This window comes from Glycine soja, chromosome 7 (assembly GCF_004193775.1).
Source record: "Glycine soja cultivar W05 chromosome 7, ASM419377v2, whole genome shotgun sequence".
NCBI lineage: Eukaryota > Viridiplantae > Streptophyta > Magnoliopsida > Fabales > Fabaceae > Glycine > Glycine soja.
Genome location: NC_041008.1, coordinates 474,831 through 499,908, shown reverse-complemented (window position 1 = coordinate 499,908; position 25,078 = coordinate 474,831). Strand labels below are relative to the sequence as shown.

The 25,078-nt window shown below is 29.6% G+C and overlaps 2 protein-coding genes and 1 pseudogene across 2 annotated transcripts; all 3 read right to left on the bottom strand.

Annotated features, from left to right (window-relative positions):
* Positions 1-1,978: 1,978 nt before the first annotated feature.
* Positions 1,979-7,752, bottom strand: LOC114417913 (seed linoleate 9S-lipoxygenase-like). Its single transcript, XM_028382970.1, has 9 exons — positions 7,429-7,752; positions 6,210-6,499; positions 5,814-6,054; positions 5,180-5,500; positions 4,808-4,893; positions 4,577-4,684; positions 3,865-4,172; positions 3,269-3,532; positions 1,979-2,906 (listed from the first exon to the last, which is right to left on the bottom strand). The coding sequence occupies exons 1-9, from the start codon at positions 7,658-7,660 to the stop codon at positions 2,153-2,155; spliced, it is 2,604 nt and encodes an 867-aa protein (XP_028238771.1). The 5' UTR covers positions 7,661-7,752; the 3' UTR covers positions 1,979-2,152.
* A 3,581-nt stretch (positions 7,753-11,333) lies between these two features.
* On the bottom strand, positions 11,334-21,694 carry LOC114419178 (annotated as a pseudogene).
* Positions 21,695-22,618: 924 nt separating this feature from the next.
* On the bottom strand, positions 22,619-24,540 carry LOC114417912 (protein TIC 20, chloroplastic-like). The gene is made up of 3 exons (XM_028382969.1): positions 24,432-24,540; positions 23,956-24,154; positions 22,619-23,515 (listed from the first exon to the last, which is right to left on the bottom strand). Exons 2-3 carry the CDS (start codon positions 24,137-24,139, stop codon positions 22,878-22,880), a joined length of 822 nt encoding a protein of 273 aa, XP_028238770.1. The 5' UTR covers positions 24,140-24,154; positions 24,432-24,540; the 3' UTR covers positions 22,619-22,877.
* Positions 24,541-25,078: the final 538 nt, after the last annotated feature.

Sequence of the window (25,078 nt, the reverse complement as noted above, 5' to 3'; positions counted from 1 at the left end):
ATGTTTTTCTTTTCTTTTCTTTGTGTGTGTACATATGTTAAAATGCTTTGTTCCGCTGCTGGAGTCCTCACCAGAGAAGTTGCTGAAATGAAAAATGTTTTAGAGGATGGAACTATTTTCTTTTTTCATTTTATAAAATATTTACTGTATAGTAGAGTAAGGATCATTTAGCAACTAGCAAGGCAGTATACTAAAATATTTACTGTATTTATCATCCAGATATATTACGAAAGTAAAAAAAAAATTGAAGAGGATATAAAAGATGTATTTCCGCCACGTTTCTTATGGAGAGAGAAAGAATTACATGTCTAAGTACTTATTTACTAAATCACATATATACTCTAAGCTAGTTTAACATTTATTACAATAAATACCTTTTAATGAAAAAATTATTTTTAATTTCTTATCATATATATGTTCAAAGGTAGTAAGGACTATACAATAAAAAAAGTCTCATTTTATAATGTGCAAGATCAACAGTGAGAAATGGTAAGGGAATTTTTTTAGAGATGTAGGGCAATTTCATAATACAAAATTAAGGAATAAATCAAATTTAGATAAATTACAAGAATAAGTAAGTCGTGTTATAAATCGTGTTCAAATAGGAGGTCATTAAAAGACGACTTTGACGTAATTTGTTACTTTTTAATAAATTTTTTTATAGAAGCCGTCTTTAGAAATCATCTTACATTTTCTCACGTTTATCTCCTGTTACACTACTAAGCACAATATATATATATATATATATATATATATATATATATATATATATATATATATATATATATATATATATATATATATATATATATATATATATATAAGTAATAAAGTTAAAGTTGTGTTTTAAAACTAATATAATATAACATAATTAATAAAAAATCTTATTCTTTAATCATGAATTAAATTCTTAACTCGTATTTATAAAAAAATATTTATTAAAAAAGATTAAACCTTTAAATATATTTAAGTATTTTAAAAAATAAGTTTTTAACTTTTGGTAAGAGATACCTTCATTAAAAAAAATTGTTTTAAAAAATTAACCTAAAAAATCCAACAGTAAGGACATTCACGACACCTTAGCATTTAATAATCATAATTATCAATACTTTATTAGGAGGCTTCCATGTTGTATAAATTTATCTGTTTTATATACGCAATGATTACACCAACATCACATTCTCTTATGATTAATATATATATATAATATTAGTGGTAATGATTCTGTTAACCACCTCACTCTTTCATGGTTTGGGTTTGTTTATTATTCTTTATAAGTTTAGATAAACTTTTTCATAAGCGTTTGTTTTTAAAAGAGGAAAAAATTAACTTACGTATAAACTGATTTATAAAAATTCTCTTATATGGGCTTTTCTAAAAAGATAACTTATAATTTATACATGAGCTAATTTTAGATATGAAAAAACTTTTTTTTTTCATTTTCTTCTCTCATGAGTGCTTTCTTTATCTAACTCATTTAATTGATTTTATTTTATTTTATTTTATTTATTTCAATTGTTTTGATAAATTCAGGTACTACACTGTGAATTTTTAATTTTTCAAATTCTGTCCATTGGTATTCGCAGATTTTTTTTATATATAATAAAATATTAAGAATTGTTTAAGAAATTTTATCATAATATACATGTTAAATATTTTTAGTTAAGATTCATATATATTATTATGTAAATATAATGAGTAACATGGAGAATTTGCTGGCAATAATAATTCTAGAAAGCTTGAACAGGATTACTTCACTACAAGAATTTTTTTTATTAGAGACTGATATGGTCAGTCGCTAAAAAGAGCAAATTGGTTGTTGTTACCGATTGGAATATTTCGGTCTCTAAATTCGGTGGCTATTTTTGCATTTTTTTCATCAGAAAAGTGAGATATCAATCCTTGAACAGTATCTACTTAATTCTGCTGTTCTAATTCTACATGCTATATGCTAAGCATAACACGAACTAAATACAAATAAAGTGATATTGAAAGCATTATTATTATTATTATCTCCAAATTAAGAGCACCACCAAATTCCAAATATGCATTGGTACAAAAACACACAAAACATAATGACACATAAATTGACAAGCATCATTTGTGTTATTAGAAAGTACGTAGATTGATCCAAAAGGTAACCACACACTCCTTAGATAGAGATACTGTTGGGAATTCCTCTGAAAGTCAACCCTTCCTCACTTGTAGGAAGGAGCAATGTGTATGGTAGCTGAACAGGTCCATATCGGTTTTTCTTGTTGGAATCATTGTTTCTCGCTGTGATTTTTCCCTCAATTTCTGCCAGCTTGCTTCCAAACTTTTTGAAGGATTCTAATGCCTTTGAATCAGATGTCCAATTTGGATTGTCTCTCTCCCCAAGGTAGATCTCATCAGAAGCATGCCTTGACAATATCTCTATGACTGTGAGATCAATAATGGTCTGGCGCTTCGGCGTGATAGTTCTCAAATAAGCCGTTTGGGGACTCTTCACCATCTCATCATACTCTTTGGTTCCTGGTTCTGGTATCCATCTTCTGCTAAGAGTTGGACGGTTCAGGATAAAACCACCATAGGGATATTGTCCAAAATTAACAGCTGCATGGAGAGCTGAAGCAATCCATATGATAGTAGAACATGATTGAATAAGCTCTTGACGAGTCTGCATTTTAGGCCACCAAGGCTTGTCTTTCAAGTCACCATGACCCTTCTCAACAGCTTCCTTCCACCACTCTTGGAGTTCAGAGTCTTTCTTAATTGCATCATCTGTTGGGTAATACAAGGAGACATACTCATGGACCCATGTCTTAATAGCATCCCATATTTCAAGTCCATCAACAGCATAAGGGTAGTCCTCTATCACAAGGCGAAGGCCATGGGGTGCAGAGGGATCCTCAACTGCCAATCCTCTGAATCAAACAAAATAAAATGTTATTGACAAATTCAGCAAGCCTCTTCCATTAAAAAGGACATATTTCTATTTTTAATTTTTTATAGTCCCACAATTGAACAAGTTCATGTTTCTATTATAAGCCACGTTAATGCTTATAACTCAAAATCTTATAATTAATTTTTTTCAAGTGCCTATTTTATACTTTCAACTAATAAGAAATCATAATAGATATAACTTTAATTAAAATAATTAATTAATGTAAAAATTAACAAATTTACATATATGATAATGATAATTTGTAATATGATAACACCGTAAGTGTGCATACATTGTTTTCTCTTAATTTTCTTATAGTAATTTTATATTTAATAAGATTACCTCTTGATGAGATCGGCTGGTAATGCTTGGTCAGTGAAAACCCAGTTCTTGTAAACAGCTGAAGACATCTCAAGAGAGTATCGTCCAGGCAAAAATGATTCCTCTATAATGCCACCAGCATTAATTAGGGCATTCCTAGCAAGTCCATTGATATTTATGGTGTCGCGATAGTGAGGATAAAGAAGTTTATAAATGGGGTGAAGCACACTGAGACGCCTGTTAGTTGCTATGATGAATGGCTCCGTCACTGCATGAGTATTTAACCTGTAACCCAAGAATAAAAAATATTAGAATAAACAATATAATTAATATATACATTTAGGATATTAGTTAAAGAACTAAAATAAAAAAAAATATATTTGCTGTACAATTTTGTGTTTTCAATAAAAATATTTTTACTTTAAATTCTTTAACTAATATTCTTAGGAAACTAGTTAAGATTTTGATTATTTCTTATTTACTGTACAGTACGTACTACATGTATACTTATTAAACTCGAGCATTTATTTAATAAAAAATAGTAATTCATAATGAATAGATACACTAAGCATGTTTACAAATGTTGCTAGCTAGCAAATAAAGTTCATAGTTCATACCAGTGGCTCATGAGCTGATGATAGCCGGAGTCATTTACAATAACATGAGCCTTGGCCAAAAGCCAAATTGTGCTTTCAACACCTTGGTCTGCAGGCAAGACCACTTTGCTCTCGGCACCCAAATTATCTCCACTTGGATGTGGCTTGCTCAATTCGATAGCAAGTGGCTTCAAAGTCCCATCATCTTTCAAGAACAGGATTGTCCTTGTTGCATAAGCCTTTGCAGTGGGTAGGGCGTTTATCCTTGTCAAATATGGCATGAATGCGTCGTGATAATCTAATATGAATAATCTCTGACCATTAAGTGCCTGTTCCAAAAAATTAATTTCTGTGACTACTTTGTTTCATAGCATTGAATCACAAACAATATCACTTCAACTTCAAGTACTGTCTTCAAACTAAAAAGAATATTTCAAAATTAATCGAAGTAAAGAAAACATTGTATTATTTTATATTTCTTACATATTTAATATATTTAACTTTTTTTTCATTCAATGCTAGCTTTAATTTTGGCTAGATTATGCTTCTCATGTGATCCGTATAGTTGTGTCAGCTATATATGATGAACCCCATCTGTTTCCAATTGACGATGAATTTTATATTTTCCCCTCAAAAGAAAAAATTGTTGTAGGAAAAATAGCAAAATACATTATGTCTAATAAAAAGTTACTATGCATTTTATAGAGGAGCTAGCACGCATGTATTTCATTACCTCTTCTACAGTAACCCCACCCATGTTAATCTCCAAATGTTCTTTGGATATTGTACTAGATTGATCACCATAGAGAGTGGGGTCCAGCTTGCTTTGTGGTGGGACCTCCTGCCATGATAAAAAATGAGAAAAGATGTTCAATAATCAGATAGAGGGAGCAATATATAAAACAATTTAGCATTATATATTCACTGATTAATTAACAATAAAATATATGGATTTTGGACTTACTTTAAGAAGGCGGATTACATTTGGGTTTACACCAGCAATCATCTCTCTTGCAAATTCATCATCAGTCATCCATGCAGATTTACTAACTGCTCAAACCATAAAGAAAATAATTAATTGACAAATGAGATTAATTAATTAATTTGAAAGGAATAAGTTATGCTAGTATGTTACAAAAGTAAGCTTTAATTTGCTTTAAAAAGTTTTAATGTGAACTTTAATAAAAAAAAAATTAAAATTATATTAATAGTAATTTTTAATTAATTGATAATATAAAATTAGTTTAACGTGCATGACTGTTAAATTCTAATTATTTAATTGAACAAATGATAATATATGTAAGTTGGTTTTGACTAAGATGTGTAATTAAGATACCTTGGACTACATGAGGTGGTGGAAATTGAAGGACACTTTCCCCATCACTGCGGAAGATTTCCTTGAAGACAGGTATGGGGCTAATGTCGCTAAGAACATCTGTTGGCACCTTAATTCCACCTTCATACAGGTCTCTCACTTCTTCAAAGCTATCAAATTCATTCCATGTGAGGTCTGAGTCAAAAATGTTTTCCAGCGAAGGTAAGAGTGTTTGAGATAATGATTTTATTCCATATGTGAGGAAATCTGATGACTTTAAGTGACCGAATTTTTCATCTCTTGGCATGTAAAGCTCGCTTGCAGGTCTCTCGCTTTTAGGATCTGTTAAGAATCAAATAGTTAATATTACCAGAAATATATATCAGGAAAACATTCGGAACACGTCAAATTGCGTGCACAAAAGAAGCAACAATTCATAAACCACAACAACTTGTTATTTTTTCTATTTAAAAGATTCCGACCAACAACTTGTTAATTTTTCTATTTTAAAAGAATCTTTGGTCGATCACATTTTATTCTTACCAAACCCATTGTTAATTTTTCTATTTAAAAGATTCCGACCAGCAACTTGTTCCTGTATCAATTTCGTTATTAAAGTAATCACAACATGATAAAAGAAAAGACAAAGTCTAACCTTTCTTGGTGGCTTTTCTGCCAGTTCTAACCCTACGAGGATAAGGATAGGTGCTGGAACCTCCAAGGACTGGGCGTGCAAGCTTTACATCTTTATCTGGGTTACCCAAATCATTATAGACATCATAATCATAGATCCTTTCATGTTCCTTGCGCTCTCCGGTTCCATTTCCTCTTAAAATCTCCAACTCTTCTTCCCTGTACTTAACTAATGGACCTGGTGTTGCACTTGGAAGATATGTCTACAATATATAGATTTCATGAATTAATTTTCTCATTCACAAAATGAAAATAATTAAAAAAATGTTGTGACAATATACAATTGGAAATAAATGAGCTAAGTAAATCTTGTAAACATTAGGAAAATAGTACTTAGATTCAAAACTACTAGACTTACCTTATTGGCAAAGAAAATGCGATCCTTTTTGTCGTAGTCTTTAAAGTTGTAAACCCATGAGTTACAAACAAAGTGAATGGTTCCTTGATTTGGAATGTCCTCAAGAGTGACACTGACAAGGAAGAACTCATCATACGTATAGTTTCTGATGTAAATTGCTCCTGGAATTCCAAAGTTAGCATCCCATTCAAAATGAATACCGTATGCATCTCTCCTATCTCCCAAGGTTGGTAACGTCGGAAGATGCTTCTCCAGATAAGTTTCCTTTCCAACTTTCCCATTTCCCTTTGCTACAGAAAAAAAAAACATACAAATAAAACCAAAAAGAAAATACAAAAGATGAGTGTCTTTGATCGAGTTAGCAATAGTCTTTAAAAAGTGATACATATATGCATAAATATTTTTATAATTTGTAAATTATTGTCAGAAAGATGTCTGAAATAATATAAAACAACGAACGTTACATGCATGGACAACTTGTATGTATATAATTAACAACTATATATGAATATTTTTAAATTTAATAAGAGAAAATATAATGAAAGAATTTAATTAGAATATACAAAGAATATAAATACTTTTATTTTCTTATCTAATCACAAGTTGACATGTATGGATCAAGAGAAATTAATTAAGTTCGACTAATTAAGGAGTGTGGTTAAGTTGTTATAAATTTTTTAATACTTAAGCTTAATTCCTATGAATAAAAAATTATTATTATATAATAAATTTATTAATTTTATAATAATTATTAAAAAAAATATGTATACTCAACTCAAATAAATGAGTAAAAATTAGATATTTTAAATTTATGATAAGATAATCAATTTTAAAAGTTAATATAATTTTTAAAATAATGAAAGCTAAAAATTAAGGGAAAAAGAAATTTTAATGTAAGGTAAAAGAATATTTTTTTAATGAATTTAAAAAATACAAAGGAAAATATTAAATATTTATAAAATAGCACAATAGAAAGTATAACAATCACATTAAAAATTAAAGATTTAGATTATTTATAAAATTTAATTTATATGCGTTTACTTTCTGGATGATGATAGTTACACTATACATTATTTATTCTTTAAACTTTAAGGATAATTAAGGTTATGCAGTGGACAGGACAAGAGTCCGATTTATATAACCAAGAAATTAATTAAAAAAATAGTGTAAGCAACTAAGCATGGTAGAGAGAAATAATGGGAATGGAGAAGAAAGAAACCATCAGTGGAGGTAGCACTGATCAACTTGAAGGAGACGTTCCGGGAAAGGATGGCAGTTGCAGTATCAACTACCTGACCGGTTACGTCGGCGACAGCGCCGAAGAGGCCGGAGACAACACCACCAACTCCTCCACTTCTTACTGAATTCAACTCGTTAACGTCCAAGACATTCTTGGGCATCAACACCACGGTGCCCTTGATCTTGTGGCTCTTGTCAAATAGCCCTAACATCTTTGCAACTTCTTCTTGATGATGCTATCAACAATCAACAATTTAATTTGTTCTCTTTTGCTTTGTATTGTGGTTTGTGAGTTGTGACGATGCAAAGTAGGTTATTTATAGATTGAAAGAGATGTGGCTTTCAACATGCTTTTACTCTCAAGTTGCAGCCGAGGTTGATTATTAATATATTGGCTGCTAACAACATATGAAACGTGATGTATATATGATCACATTATTAGTGTGTCTTTTATTATATCATTTATTGATGTTATCCATCAAGTTAATTTATTAATTAGCTTAATCTTGTTAACTTTTCTTGTGTCTTTTTACAGTCAAAGGATTTATTTAATATCACACAATTTTAAAAGTATAACTTAATGTCATGATGAATTATATTATAATTGAAGATTAAATTAATATAGTTCAATTATATTTTTAAAACAATTATGTTTGTGTCAAAAGTACATATCCATACAATATAATAAAGAGATTATCTCTCTTTGTGAAAATTATTTTCAAACACAAATATTGAAGTCAGAAACCTTACTTGAAAAATTAGAGATATACCATCTAACAATCACTTACACGGTTTCATTGTCTAATCTACAAAAAGTTACGACACTAAAAAGTTTAAGTTTTACATATTATTATTTCATATATACATGTGTTAGATTCAGGGCAAGTTTTCAGTTAAACTTGTGCACGAATTTAAAGATACGATCCAATGCTTCATGGCAAATTGAACACAAAAAGAATGGTGGAGATGATTTTGAAAACTTTATTTTGTCATCAATATTTATTTGCAACGGACACTCAAACATATATCTAAACTATGACACTTTCATTTCTGTCAATAAATATTTCACTATTATTTTTGTTTATTGACATACTTCAATTATTAGTATTTTTATTTATACTATCATTATATCAATTTACTACGTCTGTTTTGATTTTTATAATACTATTTAGAGTTAATTGAGTTTTAAAATTTAATTTTTAGTTCTTAACAATGTACATGTGATAATCTAGTCAGACACTAAAACAACAATAATTGAATTATCACTTATCATTTAAGAGTGTTTGTGATGTATAATTTGTTTGATTTTTAATTAAAAAGTCATTCGAACCACATAAAAATTATAAGTGATTTGATTTGAATATAATCTTAAATTCAAACTAAACAAATTAATCTTTTTGTATGATTATATTTTAATCATCTTAATTTTCAAAGGCAGACAGATAATATATCATGTAAGCACAAACATTAATTTAAATTAATTTTTTTTTACAAAATTAAAGTAACAAACAAATAATAATTTAAAGGGATTTTTTGAAATTTTAATATTTTCATAAACCTAAGTGACTGTAAATTACAATTATATTTTTGGAGACCAAAATTATTGTTTATTCATTAAAAATTACACCAATATTTATAACAATAAGTTAAAAAAAACCTAGAGGACAGAAAAAAAAAGGGTAGCTCACTGCCCGCAGATTAACTCACATACCAACAACAAATAGGAAAGCCATCACGTGCCAAGCAAAAATGACGTTTTATCGAATCTAATAGCAAGAAAATATTATTAATTGCAAAAAATGATATATAAATCATTCATACACGTAAATGCCAGCTCACATATAAATCTATATAAGATCAGATTCTTAACTAAAAAATAAACCAAGTCCCGCTTGTAGTTGGAGTTAGAGTTGGTCTTAGAGCATCGAGCACACCAAAAGAATGTTTTCAATTTCTATCAAATTGGTCTCTCTCATTGATTAAACCAATAACGCATTAATATGACCGGCACCGTTACCAAGATAATATTATTTAAAGAACCTTATGCAATATTATATCACGCGTGCGCAATTTGGTCCTTAAAAGTAGGCTAAACCATACTAAAAAAATAGTATTAATTTAATTTCTATACCTATGGTAAAAAAATTATTAAGCCCGTGTCTATAACCTTTTTTTTGGTAAAGGAGCAATAGAACGGAGAAGAAATAAATAAAAAGATGAATGTGGTTGATATAGAAAAAATGAGAAAGAAGAAAAAAAAAATGAGACCACTAGTTATTTTTTCTTATTTTCATTTATTTATTTATCTTTTTTTCATTTCTCACTATCACATATACCTTTAGTAATATTTTTTTTTATCTTAACATTTAATAAAAATGCTGCTAAAAAATTTCGACAATTTTTTTAAAAAATTGCTAAATATAAATAAATATTGTTAATATATTTTAATGATATATATAATCCATATTACTAAAAGTTTTACCAGAGGATATCATGAATGTTTAAACGTGATAATATTAGGAATATAGGAGACAAAGGCTTAATAAAAAAAAAATAAACTTAATTAGAGGCTATATGATTAAGAAGACAGTGGAAGAATTATGAACAAAAACTTGTTGGTGGTGGTAGGAGAGAGAAGAGAAAGAGAGAGATGGAGAGAAGTGAAATAATCTAGTTCTCTATATGAGAGAACTCAGTTATAATAAATGAAAAGGTAAATCTCATATAAAAATATAAGTTAATTAAATAATTAAATTGAAAAAATAGTTAAAGAATCAAATAAAAATTTAAATTACTAATTTGTTTGAAACAAAATATTTAATATTCTTTAGAATAACTATTAAACATATAATATTTTAAGAGGTAATTAAATTATTTTATTTAATATTATTAGGTCAGCATCTAACAAAATTCTTTAAATAAAACTTTGTTTTATACGTCTGTCTTTCCCACGTTCAAAGCTAAAAGATGCACAAGTGTTCTCGTATAAAAATAAATAAATAAGGGTGCACATGTGTTCCTCGCACTAGGCTGAGTATAACTTAATTATGAAAAATTAAAATAATAGTTTAATTTTAATACACTGTAATTATAACAAACGATTATTAGCAAAAACAACACTAATGCAGTAAATGCATTAAAAAATATAACTAGGGGAAATAATGAATAATAATCAGCTCATATAAAGAAAAAACGAGAGAGTGGTATATCGTTCTTACTAGATGCCACCTTATCATATAAAAAAAATTATAAAATTAACCTAATGGTCGAAAAAAATCTCTTCATATATAGGCTAATAAAAAGTAACGAACTACTGACATTTGTCATAAAAAATATTATATATATAAAAAAATAAAAGATTTTTGTCTCTCTCTCCCTCTCAGTGTGAATAGAAGTTGTTCAACCAAGTTAAACTTTCAATTAAATCCTTATTTATCCGGTTCAGAATGTTGTATTTTTTCACCTAAACAAATTACCTGGTCTGGAATTAAAAAAGTGTGACAATCTTTCACATCAAAAGATCTGTTTAAGTAAATTTATTTATAAACAATGCAAATAGAAGAAAAAAAATAAAAAAATGTATTTGAGTTTTTCACAAGTTTAAATCAATTTGTAAACCTTAACTTTTAGACAAGTGAAAGTTTAATTCATTTTATTTATTTTTCTTTTCTTATAAATATTTATAAAGAAATTTATCAAAACAACTATAACAATTATTGAGCAAATTACAGTAACATCTTCTAAAATGTTATGTAATTATACATAATTCTACTTTTTTTTTGTTTTCCTACACTTATCGATCTCCCTTTAAGTTTAAAAATACTACACTAATTGTATTTCTTATATATTTGAAAATATTACCGTGAATATCTCTTAAATCTTATATTAACATCTCCTACAATGGAAACAAAAGTAATGATTAAAACAAACAGGAAATATTTGTGTAATTACCTCATAGAGTCTTAGTGTAATTTGCTTACTATTTTTTTATTCTATTGTTATTTTATTAATGTAAAAATAATAAAATATAGTAAAATATCATTTCATTTTTCTGCATTCTACATCTCATGCTTTCAATCTAGATGCTGATGACTAGACATCTGCCCATTCTTTTAAGGTAGTTCATATTTTATTAATAGTCTATTTTTATTTCATTATTATTTCAAAAGAGTTTAATTTTAATATAAAAATTTATATAATTAACAATATATATAGAGATCACTTTTAATTTATAAATAATTAAATGGTAATCTTATTATGTATATATATAACACAATTTATTATTAAATCACAATACATCAATTATCAATATATTTAAATTCATTTAAAAAAATATCTACAAATCATTGTTTCATGCCCACCTCCACACACAAAAATCCAACCCATATAATTAGTCCGAACTGTCTGCCGACCTCTGTACTTGAAGATTTTAAGTAAACGACACTCTATATGCTGTCGTTGGAAAAATTAAGGTGAATTACACTCCATTTTTGAGCAATATACAACAATGGAAAAATTAAGGTGAATTACACTCCATTTTTGGGGTGTATATGATGAAAAGAAAAAGAGAAAAAAAAAGTGACATATATAATACATAGTATATGATATATAACGTAATGAGAAATAATAAGAAAGAGTTCAATCTGGTGTAACGTAAATGTAATCATATTCAAAATGTTATTTGTTTTTTACTTTTAGTGCTTGTGTGGCCTCATAGTTTTAATCTTAAAAGATGTATGGTAGATTAATGTTAATGCAAGAAAGTGTTTATAAACTATGAGTCTTAAACAATAACAATAATTTTTTGTTGTAATAGAACAATATCTGTAAATCCAAGGAGTAAAGGAATAAAAATGAAATAGAAGAAAAAGTAAATAATTATAATAATAAGTTTCGAACAAAATACAACTCAAAGCTCAAATAAAAAGAATTCCCTGTCATAACAGGAAATCTGCTGATGAGCTTATACTTATTAGGGTTTACCAGCCGCATGGAAAAGCAATCCATATTAACATTATTTAAACAAACACACAGTGATGTATGCACATAAGCATGCATTTGTTATTGAAAGATGCAAGTACAATACTAAAGGAAGCCGCCACTCACACCTTTTGATAGAGATACTGTTAGGAATTCCTCTAAAAGTCAACCCTGGTTCACTGGTAGGAAGAAGCACAGTGTAGGGCAATTTGGCTGGTCCAGTTCGATTTCTAAGATTTGGATCATGGTTCCTTTCTGAGATTTTCGTCTCAATCTCTGCTAGTTTATTTCCAAACTTTTTAAAGGCTTCTATTGCCCTTGGATTAGGGGTCCAATTTGGATTGTCCCTCTGTCCAAGGTAGAACTCATCAGAAGCATGCCTTGACAATATCTCTATCACTGAAAGGTTTGGCGTAATTGTTTTCAAATCAGCCTTTTGATGACTATTCACCATCTCATCGTATTCTGCAGTCCCTTTTTCTGGAATCAATCTTCTGCTAAGAGTTGGACGATTGAGGATAAAACCACCATAAGGATATTGTCCAAAATTAACTGCTGCATGAAGGGCCGAAGCAATCCATATAATAGTTCTACAAGATTGAATCAACTCTTCACGAGTATGTAATAATTTTGGCCGCCATGGCTCATCTTTTAAGTCACCATGACCCTTCTCAACAACTTCTTTCCACCATGCTTGAAGTTCATGGTCTTCTTCAATTGCATCATCGGTGGCATAGTACAAGGAGACATAGTCATGGACCCATGTCTTGATAGCATTCCATATCTCTAATCCATCAACAGCATAAGGGTAGTCCTCTATCACAAGACGAAGGCCATTGGGAGAAGATGAATCCTTAATAGCCATTCCTCTTAATCCATGCAAAATAAAAAAAAATGTTATTAATTACTAATAATAGTGAAAGTATTTATCTTATACAACTTTGGTTGTCATCAAAGAGAAATTATGTGTTTTTACAATTAAGAAATATGTTACTTTAGTTTTTGACATGCCTTAATATCAAAACTCAAGTGGTCAAGAAATGAACACTTGTGGCTCTCATTTTTACAAAATAAAAATTTGACTTTTTAATAAAAGGTAACAAAGCCTGGGAATTTCCATGCTTCAAGTTCATAAAGCTCCCTCAAGAACTATGAATGGGTGAGGTACAAGGTTTAAAAAATAGTCAGCGGCCCTGATTTCGACTACGATATCAAGGTTTTAGGGATTCCTGCAATCACCACAAAATTGTAATTGTGGCTGCAATCCTTGATATTTGTCCACGATATCGAGGATTGCGATGAAACTGTAATTACAATCACAATTTAAAACCTTTATCAGATATAAAACCATATACGCAGTTCATGTTCATATAAATTACCTCTTGATAAGATCAGTTGGTAATGCTTGGTCAGGGAACACCCAATTTTTGTAAGCTGCCGAAGAAATCTCCATGGCATACTTGCCACCTAAAAAAGATTGCTCTATAGTGCCATCAGCATTAATAAGTGATTGTCTAGCAAGTGCATTGATATTCATTGTGTCACGATAGTGAGGAAATAGAAGTTTAATTATAAACAGGGTGAAGAACACTCAGATTCCTATTTGTTGCTATGACAAATGGCTCAATCACAGCATGAGTATTCAACCTGAGACACTCCATATAAAAAAAGTGAATTAAGAATCACTACATACACATATTTTAAAATTGTTTGTAATGATCTCATAGTGAAAGAGTACGTTCTGACCAGTGGCTTATTAGCTGATGATAGCATGAATCATTCACAACAACATAAGCCTTAGCCAATAGCCAAATTGTACTTTCAACACCTTGGTTTGCAGGCAAGATGACTCTGCTATCAGCACCAAGCTGTTGTCCACCTGAATATGGCAAACTTAATTCAATGGCCAATGGCTTTAAGGTCCCATCATCTTTCAAGAAAAGGATTGTCCTCGTGGCATAAGCCTTTGTTGATTTGGATTCGTTTAACCTTGTCAAAAATGGCATAAATACGTCATGGTGATCTAATATGAATAGTCTCTGACCTTCAATTGCCTGTTCCACAAATACAATCGAGTTTCATGGATTCAAATAACAGATAATATGGCTTAATAAAGTAGTTGAGCAAAAAGGAAAATGCTAACATGTTCTGTAAACACTCTTTGCTAGGACTCAAATATATTATGGCTAACAAAATCAAGTACATTTTTCCTACCATTTCCAAGACAATCTTGGTTGGAACATTGTCAAATACTAAATAGGTAGACATACTTTTTAGGGAAAATTGGAATCTCAGTTCGTCACGTTATGAGTGACTAACCTCTTTTTCTAAACCCAACGCCCGTTGGTAGTCTTATTATTTTTATAAGTCTTAATAAATTTTAATTAATAATGAGAAGTGTTGTGTAGAATTGAAGAGTATATTTGGAAATGTGTTGTGAGCATTTATGAATGCAAAAATTCTCATAGTATTTTATTGAAGTGAAACACATCCATCATTGCCTTATCTACCATGAGCCCTTCAAGGTTAATCTCCAAGTGTTCTTCAGTCAGTTTACTTGTTTGATCACCATAGACTGAGGGATCCAACTTGCTTTGTGGTGGGAACTCCTATCATTCGTTAAAGAATATCATTAGGAAAGATGACAGACAACTAAAGAACATAACGTTTGGGACTTACTTGTAGAAGGCGAATCACGCAAGGGTTTACACCAGCAATCATTTCTCTTGCAAATTCCTCATCAGTCATCCATGCAGATTTATTAACTGTTCCAAATTAAATAATAAAGAAAATAATTGTCAAGTTGGATTACATGCATAATTCAACAAATGCATTAAATTCTTGGCGTTGCTATATATTTTATTACAACTTTTTAAAAGCTCGCACAACTTTTGTGTTTTAATTTTCATAATTTTTATAAAATTTAATGATTAATATTTTATTCCTCTTATATTTATATGAAATATAAAATTCATCAAAGAAATCTAGTTCAGTTGTAAATAATAAAATTCGTTAAGAAAATCTAGTTTTTGTTGAGTGGGTATGAATTATTACAAATTCCCTTACACTTTTTTTTATTTAATATCGTACGTCAAACTTTAAAAATATATAAATCTTTATATATAATTAATATACCTTTAATTAAATGAGGTATTGAAAACTGTGAGGACATTGATTTCACCATCAGTACGGAAGATTTCCTTGAGCACAGGTAAGGGACTAATTTTGCTGAGTATTTCTGCAGGCAGCTTAATTGCACTTCTTCGAAGATATCAAACTCATTCGGTGTGAATTTTATATCAAACACAGATTTGAGTGCAGGTAGGACTTTTCGAGATAAAGATTTTATCCCATAAATAAGGAAGTCACCGAAATTTTCATCTCTTGGAACATAAACTTTGCCGGGTCTTTCGCTGTTGGAATCTGTCAAGAAACAAATTACATCAACAAAAACTACAAATTGCAAAATTTGTTAAGCATTGAAGACGACATTGGCTTATGTAGATACAAACATCCTTAATTTGTTAATAAAATTTTTGTAAGTTAAATTGAGTTATGTTTAAGAAATAGAAGTGCAACCTTTCTTTGTTGGTTTTCCCCCTACGAGGGTAAGGTAGCGAGATAGATCCTCCAAGAACTGGGCGAGCAATAACTCAACCTTTCATTACTGTGGGGATAGCCCAAATCATTGTAAACATCACAATCATAAACTCTGTCTCATTCCTTGCGCTCCCCAGTTCCATTTCCTCTTAAACTTTGCAATTCTGCTTCTCTATACGTGACTAGTGGACCTGGTGTTTTACTTGGAACGTGTGCCTGTAATATATTTATTTAATTTTCATTATTTTAGCCTGTTCATTTAAAAAATGTTTATTTCATACAACTAAAATTTATAATTCTTAATAAATTATATTATTATTATTATTATTATAATTTGTGACACATAAATATTTTTTAATATATAAATTATATTTTAGATTTATGTTATGATATTTTTTAATTATTGATAAAAAAAATTAAAAAAATTTGAGCTATAACTAAAGATATTAAAAATAATAAATTGAAAAAATAAATCACTGTTCAATTAATATTAAAATCGTAAGAAGATATATCAGGTGTATGCTAGGAATGTGAAATTTGTCACTTCATGAAAAGCAAATATTCAAATAAAAATGAATTTGAAGAAGAGTGAAAAGTGCAGGGGCCTGGAAAGCGGATAGCCTTGGAAGTCACTGCAAGAAAAATCCAAAACAGCTTTCTCAATATAGAAAGGCAGAGGCCGATCTGGCGACCGATAATACTTTGTAGCAAATTAGTCCTCACTAAAGTCCGTCTCTAGAGTTTATGGTCATTTAACAACTGATATATTCGGTGTTAAATACACTTACAAATTACACCAAGTGTCAACAGCGACAAATTAGTGATTATAGCGACTGAAAATATATTCGGTCGCTAAATGACAATTTAAAATTTTCTCACAAACTGAAAAACTCTTTGTAAAATATAAAAAAATTTGAGAATATATCTGAAAAAAATGTTTACTGATTATAATTTTTTTGACGTAGCTAAATTATAAATTTTAAGTATGTAAAAATAAATATTTATCTCATGAAATAGTTTAATTCATATGTTAATATGTTTGCTTTAAATTATATTTTTTTATCACAATTTAAGAAATTAAATATATAAATAATTTAAATTTAGTTTTTCTTTACATACTGGTGTACACTTCTTAATTTTAAACTTATGTTATTTTTAACATTAAATTATATTAAATTGATTGAAATATATAAAATATTATTTAATACTCCTCATTTAATTCACATTAAAATTGATTGCATATCTTGTACTTATTATTTAAAACCTAATTGAACATCAATTAATTAGGTTCAATTACGTTAACGTTTACATATAAGGGAATTTTTTTAACTAGTTTAATTTACAAAAGTCAAGAAAATTGATTAACTTTATTTCATTCTTTTCATCTAATTAATTGATTTGTTTTAATCATCTCCTCCTATTCGCACAAGAGAGGATAAGTTTTTCATATTAATTTATTGTATTTATTGTTTATTAACTATAAAAATGATAAAATAAAAAATAAAAATATTTTAGTAAAAAAGTAATTAATACAAAAAAATTGAAGAAAAGTTTTTAAAAAAGAAACAAACAAATTTCTTAAAAATTCTTCTGATGGAAGTAATATAACTAGGTAGAGTGGAGTAGATGATTAAAAACCTTGAATTGTTTTTGAAACATTTGAAAAGTAATTAATATTTAATATTTTTATTTTATAACAAGTGGATACTTTGCTAGGAGTAAACAGTTTACCTCGTTGGCAAAGAAAATTCGATCCTTTTAGTATTTTGTAGAAGTGTAAACCCATGAGTTTCAAACAAAGTGCATCGTTCCTTATTAGGAATGTCTTCAAGAGTCAAACTCAGTAGGAAGAACTCAACTTGCAAATGATTTTTAATTAAAAATGCTCCAGGAATTCTCATATCACTGTCCCATTTAAAATTAATATCAAATGCAGATTTGCCTGCTCCCAAAGTTGGTATTGTCGTAATAATACCTTCCAAATAGGCCTTCGTTCCGATTATCCCATTTCCATTTGCTACAAAAAAAATCATAATTATTAAAAAAAATTCTGTGATTGAGGAAAATATTCTTAATGGTAAGATTTTAATTAATAAACATATCATGCAAGTGTAAAAGTTTTTACATTATTAATTTTAAATGCTAATTTGTAATTAGATAAGATTAAAAAAATTATGTGATTGGTAAATATATTATTTATTTTTATATCACAACTCTTTTTACTGAGCCATATAATTTCAATTTAATTGATATATATATATATATATATATATATATAAGGCTTCACTTTGTTTAATTATCAATATGTGATTTTTTTAAAATAATTTAAAGGTATTTAATATTTTTTAAATAATCCTTTCATTCTAAGTTTCTAACATACGTTAACAATTTTTTTTTCAAGGTGGTCGATTTTATCTTAGGGTAATCACGAACAGTTAGACACGAGGGGTACGTGGTTGATCAATCTAGTAGTGTTGTTGATAAAAAAAAATAAAAAATCTAGTGTCTTTTACCAATTATTTGCTGCAATGAGTTTGTTTTGAAACAAATTATTAACATGGAGTTGTTTTAAACGTACTGTTGTCGTTTTCTGGCCGTTTTAACTGAAAATTAACCACTAGTACTATGAGAAAAATTACATGTAATAGCATATAATATTGTGATAAGAACCGTCAAAAATCATAATTTCTGGCAATTTTAAAACTGTCAGAATATGACTGCCAATTAATATAAGTCAAAACAACTCCATGCATGCCAGAGTTTTTTTTTTTTTTTTACAAAAAATGTGTAGTTAAAAAGAAATACATGCAAGGTGTAAATCGACTTCTTGAAACTTTATTTGTTTTTGTAAAACAACTTTTGGTGACTTCTACAACTTTTTGATGATTCTAAACGACCATAAATTTTTTGGCAATTATAAACTTCAAAAATTTGGTTTTACAACAGTAAAATCAACTTTTAGGAAGTTAATTAATTTACACCCTGCAAGTAATTTCTTTAGAGTATACTAGTTTGGTAATTTTAGAACTAAACTAAATGATTTTTGTAAAATAAAAGTCCCTCATGCCAGTAGTTTGTTTTAAAACCAAATCATTTTAATGAATAGTAAGTAAAAACATCACTAAATTGGTCAATAATGCAATACACGAGCCCAAGTGCACAAATTACTTGAAGTTTGGAGGTGATGCATGGATGTTTAATGAATGTGGTAATTTCCCCCGACTATTTACCAAAATGGCTTTGTTTTAAATTTATGGCAGTCATTTTTTAATTTGACAGTTTTAAATTTTCATTTTCTAACAGTTTTGTCATAACCCTAGTATGATATTATCTATTATTTTCTAACCGTTTTGTCACAGTATTGGTGGTAAGTTTCTGGCGGATAAATAGATTGTCAGTAGTTATTTCTTAGCAGTAGAATAGAATAACACGGTTAAATGTAATACAATATATGCTCCTTAATAGATTGTACTCTTCTACGTACCCTTTACCGATAATATTCATAAATATTACATCGTTTCAAATAATCCCACTTTAGTAAATATTTGGTAAAAATCAATCACCCATGATGCATCCTCTTGAAGTTGTCAATGCACTTAACTCAATATATGTGTCTGTGTAGCCGGTTGAGGATTTGTGTGCGTGTAAAACACAAATTAAATACTCAAAGGACTGGATTAAGCTTAGTGAATATAACTCAGTCCATTCTAAATCAGATTAGGCTAATTAATTAAACTAAACATAAGATCTAGTTGGGTATTTCTGTACGTCTTACAAAGTACACAAAGGATTAAGACAGAGAGAGAAAGCTAACCATCAGCCTTGGTAGCACTAATCAACTGGAGACACAGATTTACCCCTTAAGGATGTAACCCCATCAACTGCTGAGCCAATTAGATATTTACCAGTGCCAATAATCCCTTCCACACTCGTTAAACTGTTAAAGTCAAGCACATTCTTACGCATCAACACTACCCTAGCCTACCCTTCACCTTCTAGCTTCTGCTGAACAACCTTTTCAACCCTGAAATCATTTTCATATGGAATAGATTCCACGGCTTTCAAAATTAAGAAATGTAACGTATTTATAATGTTGGACGACAAGTAAGTAAGATGAAATTAATGATCGATGACTCAAATGTTCCGCGAGACAAATGTAAAGTATTTTTAACAATGAGAATAAATTAATGAATCAGATGTGTTCCGTGGAAAATGGAAGGTTGACATTCTTGATTCTTGATAACTAACATAAGATAGATAGCAATCACAATAGCAGGATTTCAAGTAAAGACGGCTTAATTGTATTTATTGTTTTTATGGATGGTGTAATTTTGGTTTTAGGTTCTAATTGCTTTTTCTTTACTTCATTGGTTCTAATTGCTTTAATTGTTTTTTTAATAATTTAATTGAGTTTTTAAATATTAGGGAGGGCTTTTACTAACAAAGCAATAATTATTTACTCACAGATATTTCAACGCGATAATTAAGTTGATATAGGTAAGTATCTTTTAAGGTCACGGTAATTCAAATATTATGTTTTTTTTGGTTGGTACACCATATTTAATTATTTATTCAATGCCTTGTTATACCTAATTCACTACATTAGTAAATTTCATTAAATATTAGATAAAGTAAGGATGAAAGTACTTGTAAGTGAGAGAAAAGAATAAAATTGAATTTGCACACATACTTGTAGTCTTAAGTTACAATAAACCCCTTTATCTCACAAGCAAAACAACAATTCATCATTTTGTAACTCTGCACACGTCATAACCTAAACCTAAAGGTCACCTGCATATGTCTTATCTAACATCATGGAAAAATATCTTTGGTGGATCCCATAGATCACATGAGTCTTCCTTTTTCCTATTGGACTTCTCGAGTAACTGAACAGGAATCGGACTCCTCACATCACGGATTATTACGGTTAAGAATTTTCTCAGCTTAATATGATAGAAAAAATATTAAAAATGAGCGAGATATAATATTTTTAAATCATAAACTGGTTTTAAACCAATTTAAATCAGTTTCAAAAATCTAAATCAAATTTAAAATAACGGTGTGGGCATAAATTTTAAATATACACTGTTTAAATAAGTGTTTGAATTTTAAAAAATTCAATCCATGCTTTGTTATTGTAAAAAAAAAATGTTATCAATCACATACGTTAAACCTGTGACAAGGTGATAATATAAATATTTTCACAGCATGTAGCATTTTTTCAAATATTAATCGAATTGATCAATCAAATTTTGACATCAACAAGTCAACAACACAGTGCAAAGATTACAATGCTCAAATATAGAAGAATAGAACTTAAAGCAGAAGGGAAAAGAAACAATTCCCTGTCAACTGCCATAACAAGTAATTTGCTAAGGAGCTTATTTATTAGCAGTCTGAACATCACTCATATTACTAAATCTTACCCTAAATACAATATTACTCAAACAAACACACAATTACTAAACATCACCCTAAAATACACATAATCTTGCGTCTGTTATTCTAAGGTAAAAGTAAAATACTAGAGAGCCACACTCATTTAGATAGAGATGCTGTTGGGAACTCCTCTAAAAGTCAACCTGTTTCACTAGTTGGAAGAAGCACAGTGTAGGGCAATTGAGCTGGACCGGTTCCTTTATGACATTTTTGTAGCATGGATTCATTATTACCGTTTGGATATATTTATCGTATTTTTTATATGATGATTAAATTTTACATTTTCATCTTTTAAGGATGTATTTTTTCAGCGAAGTGAAAAAACAAAAAGTAAAAAAAAAAATTATAACAAATATGACTCTATGTGATCGACAAAAATTAACGACAGAACATATTTGTCACACTTTTTACACTATTTTCATCTTTCAGGGACGTATTTATCAGCGAATTACACATTAAGGGACAAAAATAACTATTTATCCTTAAAAAATTATAAAAAAAATATTATGAAAATATAAAAAAAATTATAAATAATATACTTTTTTGTCTCAATAAAAAAATATTTTTACTTTACTTTTTTTAGCATTTGCCTTTAAATATAGTTAACCTAGACATAAATGCAGGTAGTATTAACATCTTTTTCCTTTATTGTTTCATCTATCGTGTCCTTGTGACAATGACTAAAGTAGACTATCCTTAATTCATCTTTATCTTCTTGCTTTAGATTGCAATTATCTAGGAATGCCCTTGTATTGTATCCAAGTCTTCCTAATGTTGGCCATCTCATTATAACGAAACTAATTAAGCTTATAGAAATTGATAATGCAGTATGTCAGCAAAACAGATGGTCTACATGAGGCATAAGGCACGGTGTTATTCCAAAAGATGAGTGTGCACAAATTGCCCACTCCCATCCACAATCTTCCGAAAATATAAAGCAGGTAAGATGATTACTAAGAGGCCGAACAAAACTTGAAATCTTGAATCACACCAAGAGTAGATAATCTCTATTCTGTCCCCAAAGTAGATCATGTCAAACTAAACTATTAATTGATAAAGTCCTATCAATCTCAGATTTCACAGTAATTTTGTGGATTAAACTAAACAAGTTCATAGGTAAGCTTAAAATAGCCATCTGTACATAAAGTCCATGGTAAAGTGCATTTGTAATAGAAATCGACAGTTGGGAATGTCAAACGGGAGGGAAACAGAGAGATATAGGAACCCTGAGACTACAGATAAAGTCAATTCATATAAACAAAATGTACGCAAGAGAAATCTCAAACACTTTTTTTTTTTTGGGGCATAATCACTAACAGACTAGTAATCCTTCAATTCTGCTCAAGAAAAATTCTGATACAACGAAAAGTGATACATAATGTAAACTTAAACTTCCTTACATCTGCCCTGTTAATCATATGGTATCTGGATATATGCTGCGTCACAGATGAAAGGAATGTCAGCATACATACCGGCAAGAGCACACCTTATGGACTCCAAGACGGTAAATAGATAACCAAATGATACAGCAGTCCAAAAATGCATTCCCAGTTTACCCCAGTAGAGTGATAGCGGCATCCAGCGGCTCACAGTCCCTATAACCTGCAGGGCAATCTCCAATAACATTCCCATCACAACATGAAATCTGAAGAAATGAGGCCACTCTTTTCTCCTCACAATTCCAAGATATGCAACAAAGAAGTATGCCATGAGAAACCAGCTAGGAAGGCTTCCAATGGCCATAAGAAAAGGGTAAGTATAGAATTCAAAGCATTCCAAAAATGGGTGAAGATTGTATGCTGTCTCGGCATACATCCATGTCTCATGGAGAGGCATGAGGTAAGGGAGGCATGCTAATGATCTCCACCACCATTGCGGTTTCTTGGTCATTGGAGGATAACGGAAGCTAGTTGGGACATCCTTTGATGCCCGAGGGGCCATATTAGACTTGCGCAACCGGGGTAAAAGAGGGAGAGCACGAAAGAGAAGATTTTGACCCTCCCTTACACGCAGGCTTGATACAGCAAACGTGTTTGACAATGTCATTCCTACCACAAAGATTGTACGAATAATTCAATTAGAAAAAGAAAAAAAATCTAGGACACTTATCGCAAAGATTGGGTTGACTAAAGTAAAACCCGACAAACAAATCTCTATATTATAATCATACCCCCAATCAGGTGCTATTTAAAAGTACCACATTTTATAATGATACACCAAGGCCATTGAGGCCGAGTAAATAATTTTAGGACAAGTTTTTGTTGACTTTTAGAATAATGAAAATCATCTCTAATACGATTTCTGATTGATCGACAATATAAGTAAATAGATTTTGAACTCATACTTTTAAATTGCAGTCCTACAGTTTTTTGACTCACCACAATTATGGCAGCATCAACCATGCTCATAAGTCATAACATCAATAATTCAAAACATTAATCAATGAAAAAGTGAAAGAATCAATGGATAAGTAAAGCATGTCATATACCTCTTGGCAACAAGGGTTTACATTCCAGATTATGTCCCCAAAAGCTCCGGATGTTAGAGACGGCAACCTTGGGAGGCATTAGAGAAGCGCAACGAAAGGCAGAGGTACTAGGTATGCCATGGTTGCGTGACCTAGAATTCAGAGGGGCACACCCTTGGGATACAATGCAACCATTTTGAATCATGCTTGGTCAGCTCAGCTGATTGAACAACACAGTAAATAGCAGTAACAATAAGAACAAGAAGAAAAACCACGGGAATTTAAATTAACGGTTAACAGTTGAAAGATATGACGGAAACAGATAACAAATAAATAATTAAAAATACACAACATCATAATCATATCACTGCTTATCGTTTGGTTCAAACCAAGCAACGATTTAAGGATCCGAATCGCATTGTGAGATAATGACTGAGATTATGCAGTGCCTTCTTAGAATGAGAAAAATGGAATATTGAGGAAGGGAGAAACGTAACCTGAGTCCCAGAATGAATTTTCCAGCGACTCCAGTGTTGAGGGAATTTGCGAGTTTCGTGTTTAGGCTTATCTGCTACCGTCTCCCTCTCCTCTCTGCATATCTGTTTTCACAAATAAATAAAAACCCTATTTGTCTCCATTGGGCTGGAGAATATTTTGACCCAAACATTGAGCCTAAGCCCAACGAAAGTCTTGATCAAGGATTGGCCCAATCTAGCATTATTTAATTTTTTGTTGTAAACATAGGTCAATATATGGGTAAAGTTATTGATAATTCAATATGATTATTCACACTTATTTTTAAAATTTTTATCTCATTATCTATATTTTCAAACAAAAACTAAAATTATTTAATTTTACTTGATTTACATATTCCGAGTAATAATGTTGAAAAAAAATATATGGTTTTAAAAGAATTCAAAAGTATATTTCATTTTTTATTATTTCATAGAATAAAAGTATTTATATGGTGGCATAATTTGAATGACAATTTTTTTAACATTGTGTTTAATGGATATGCTATAAAATATTAATTATAGTTGCATACTTTATAATATGTTAAGATTGACATATTATATCAACAAATTGAATGTGTTGAATCTTATCTCATATATTATCAGTCTTAATTAAATTAGGCATGAGCTTA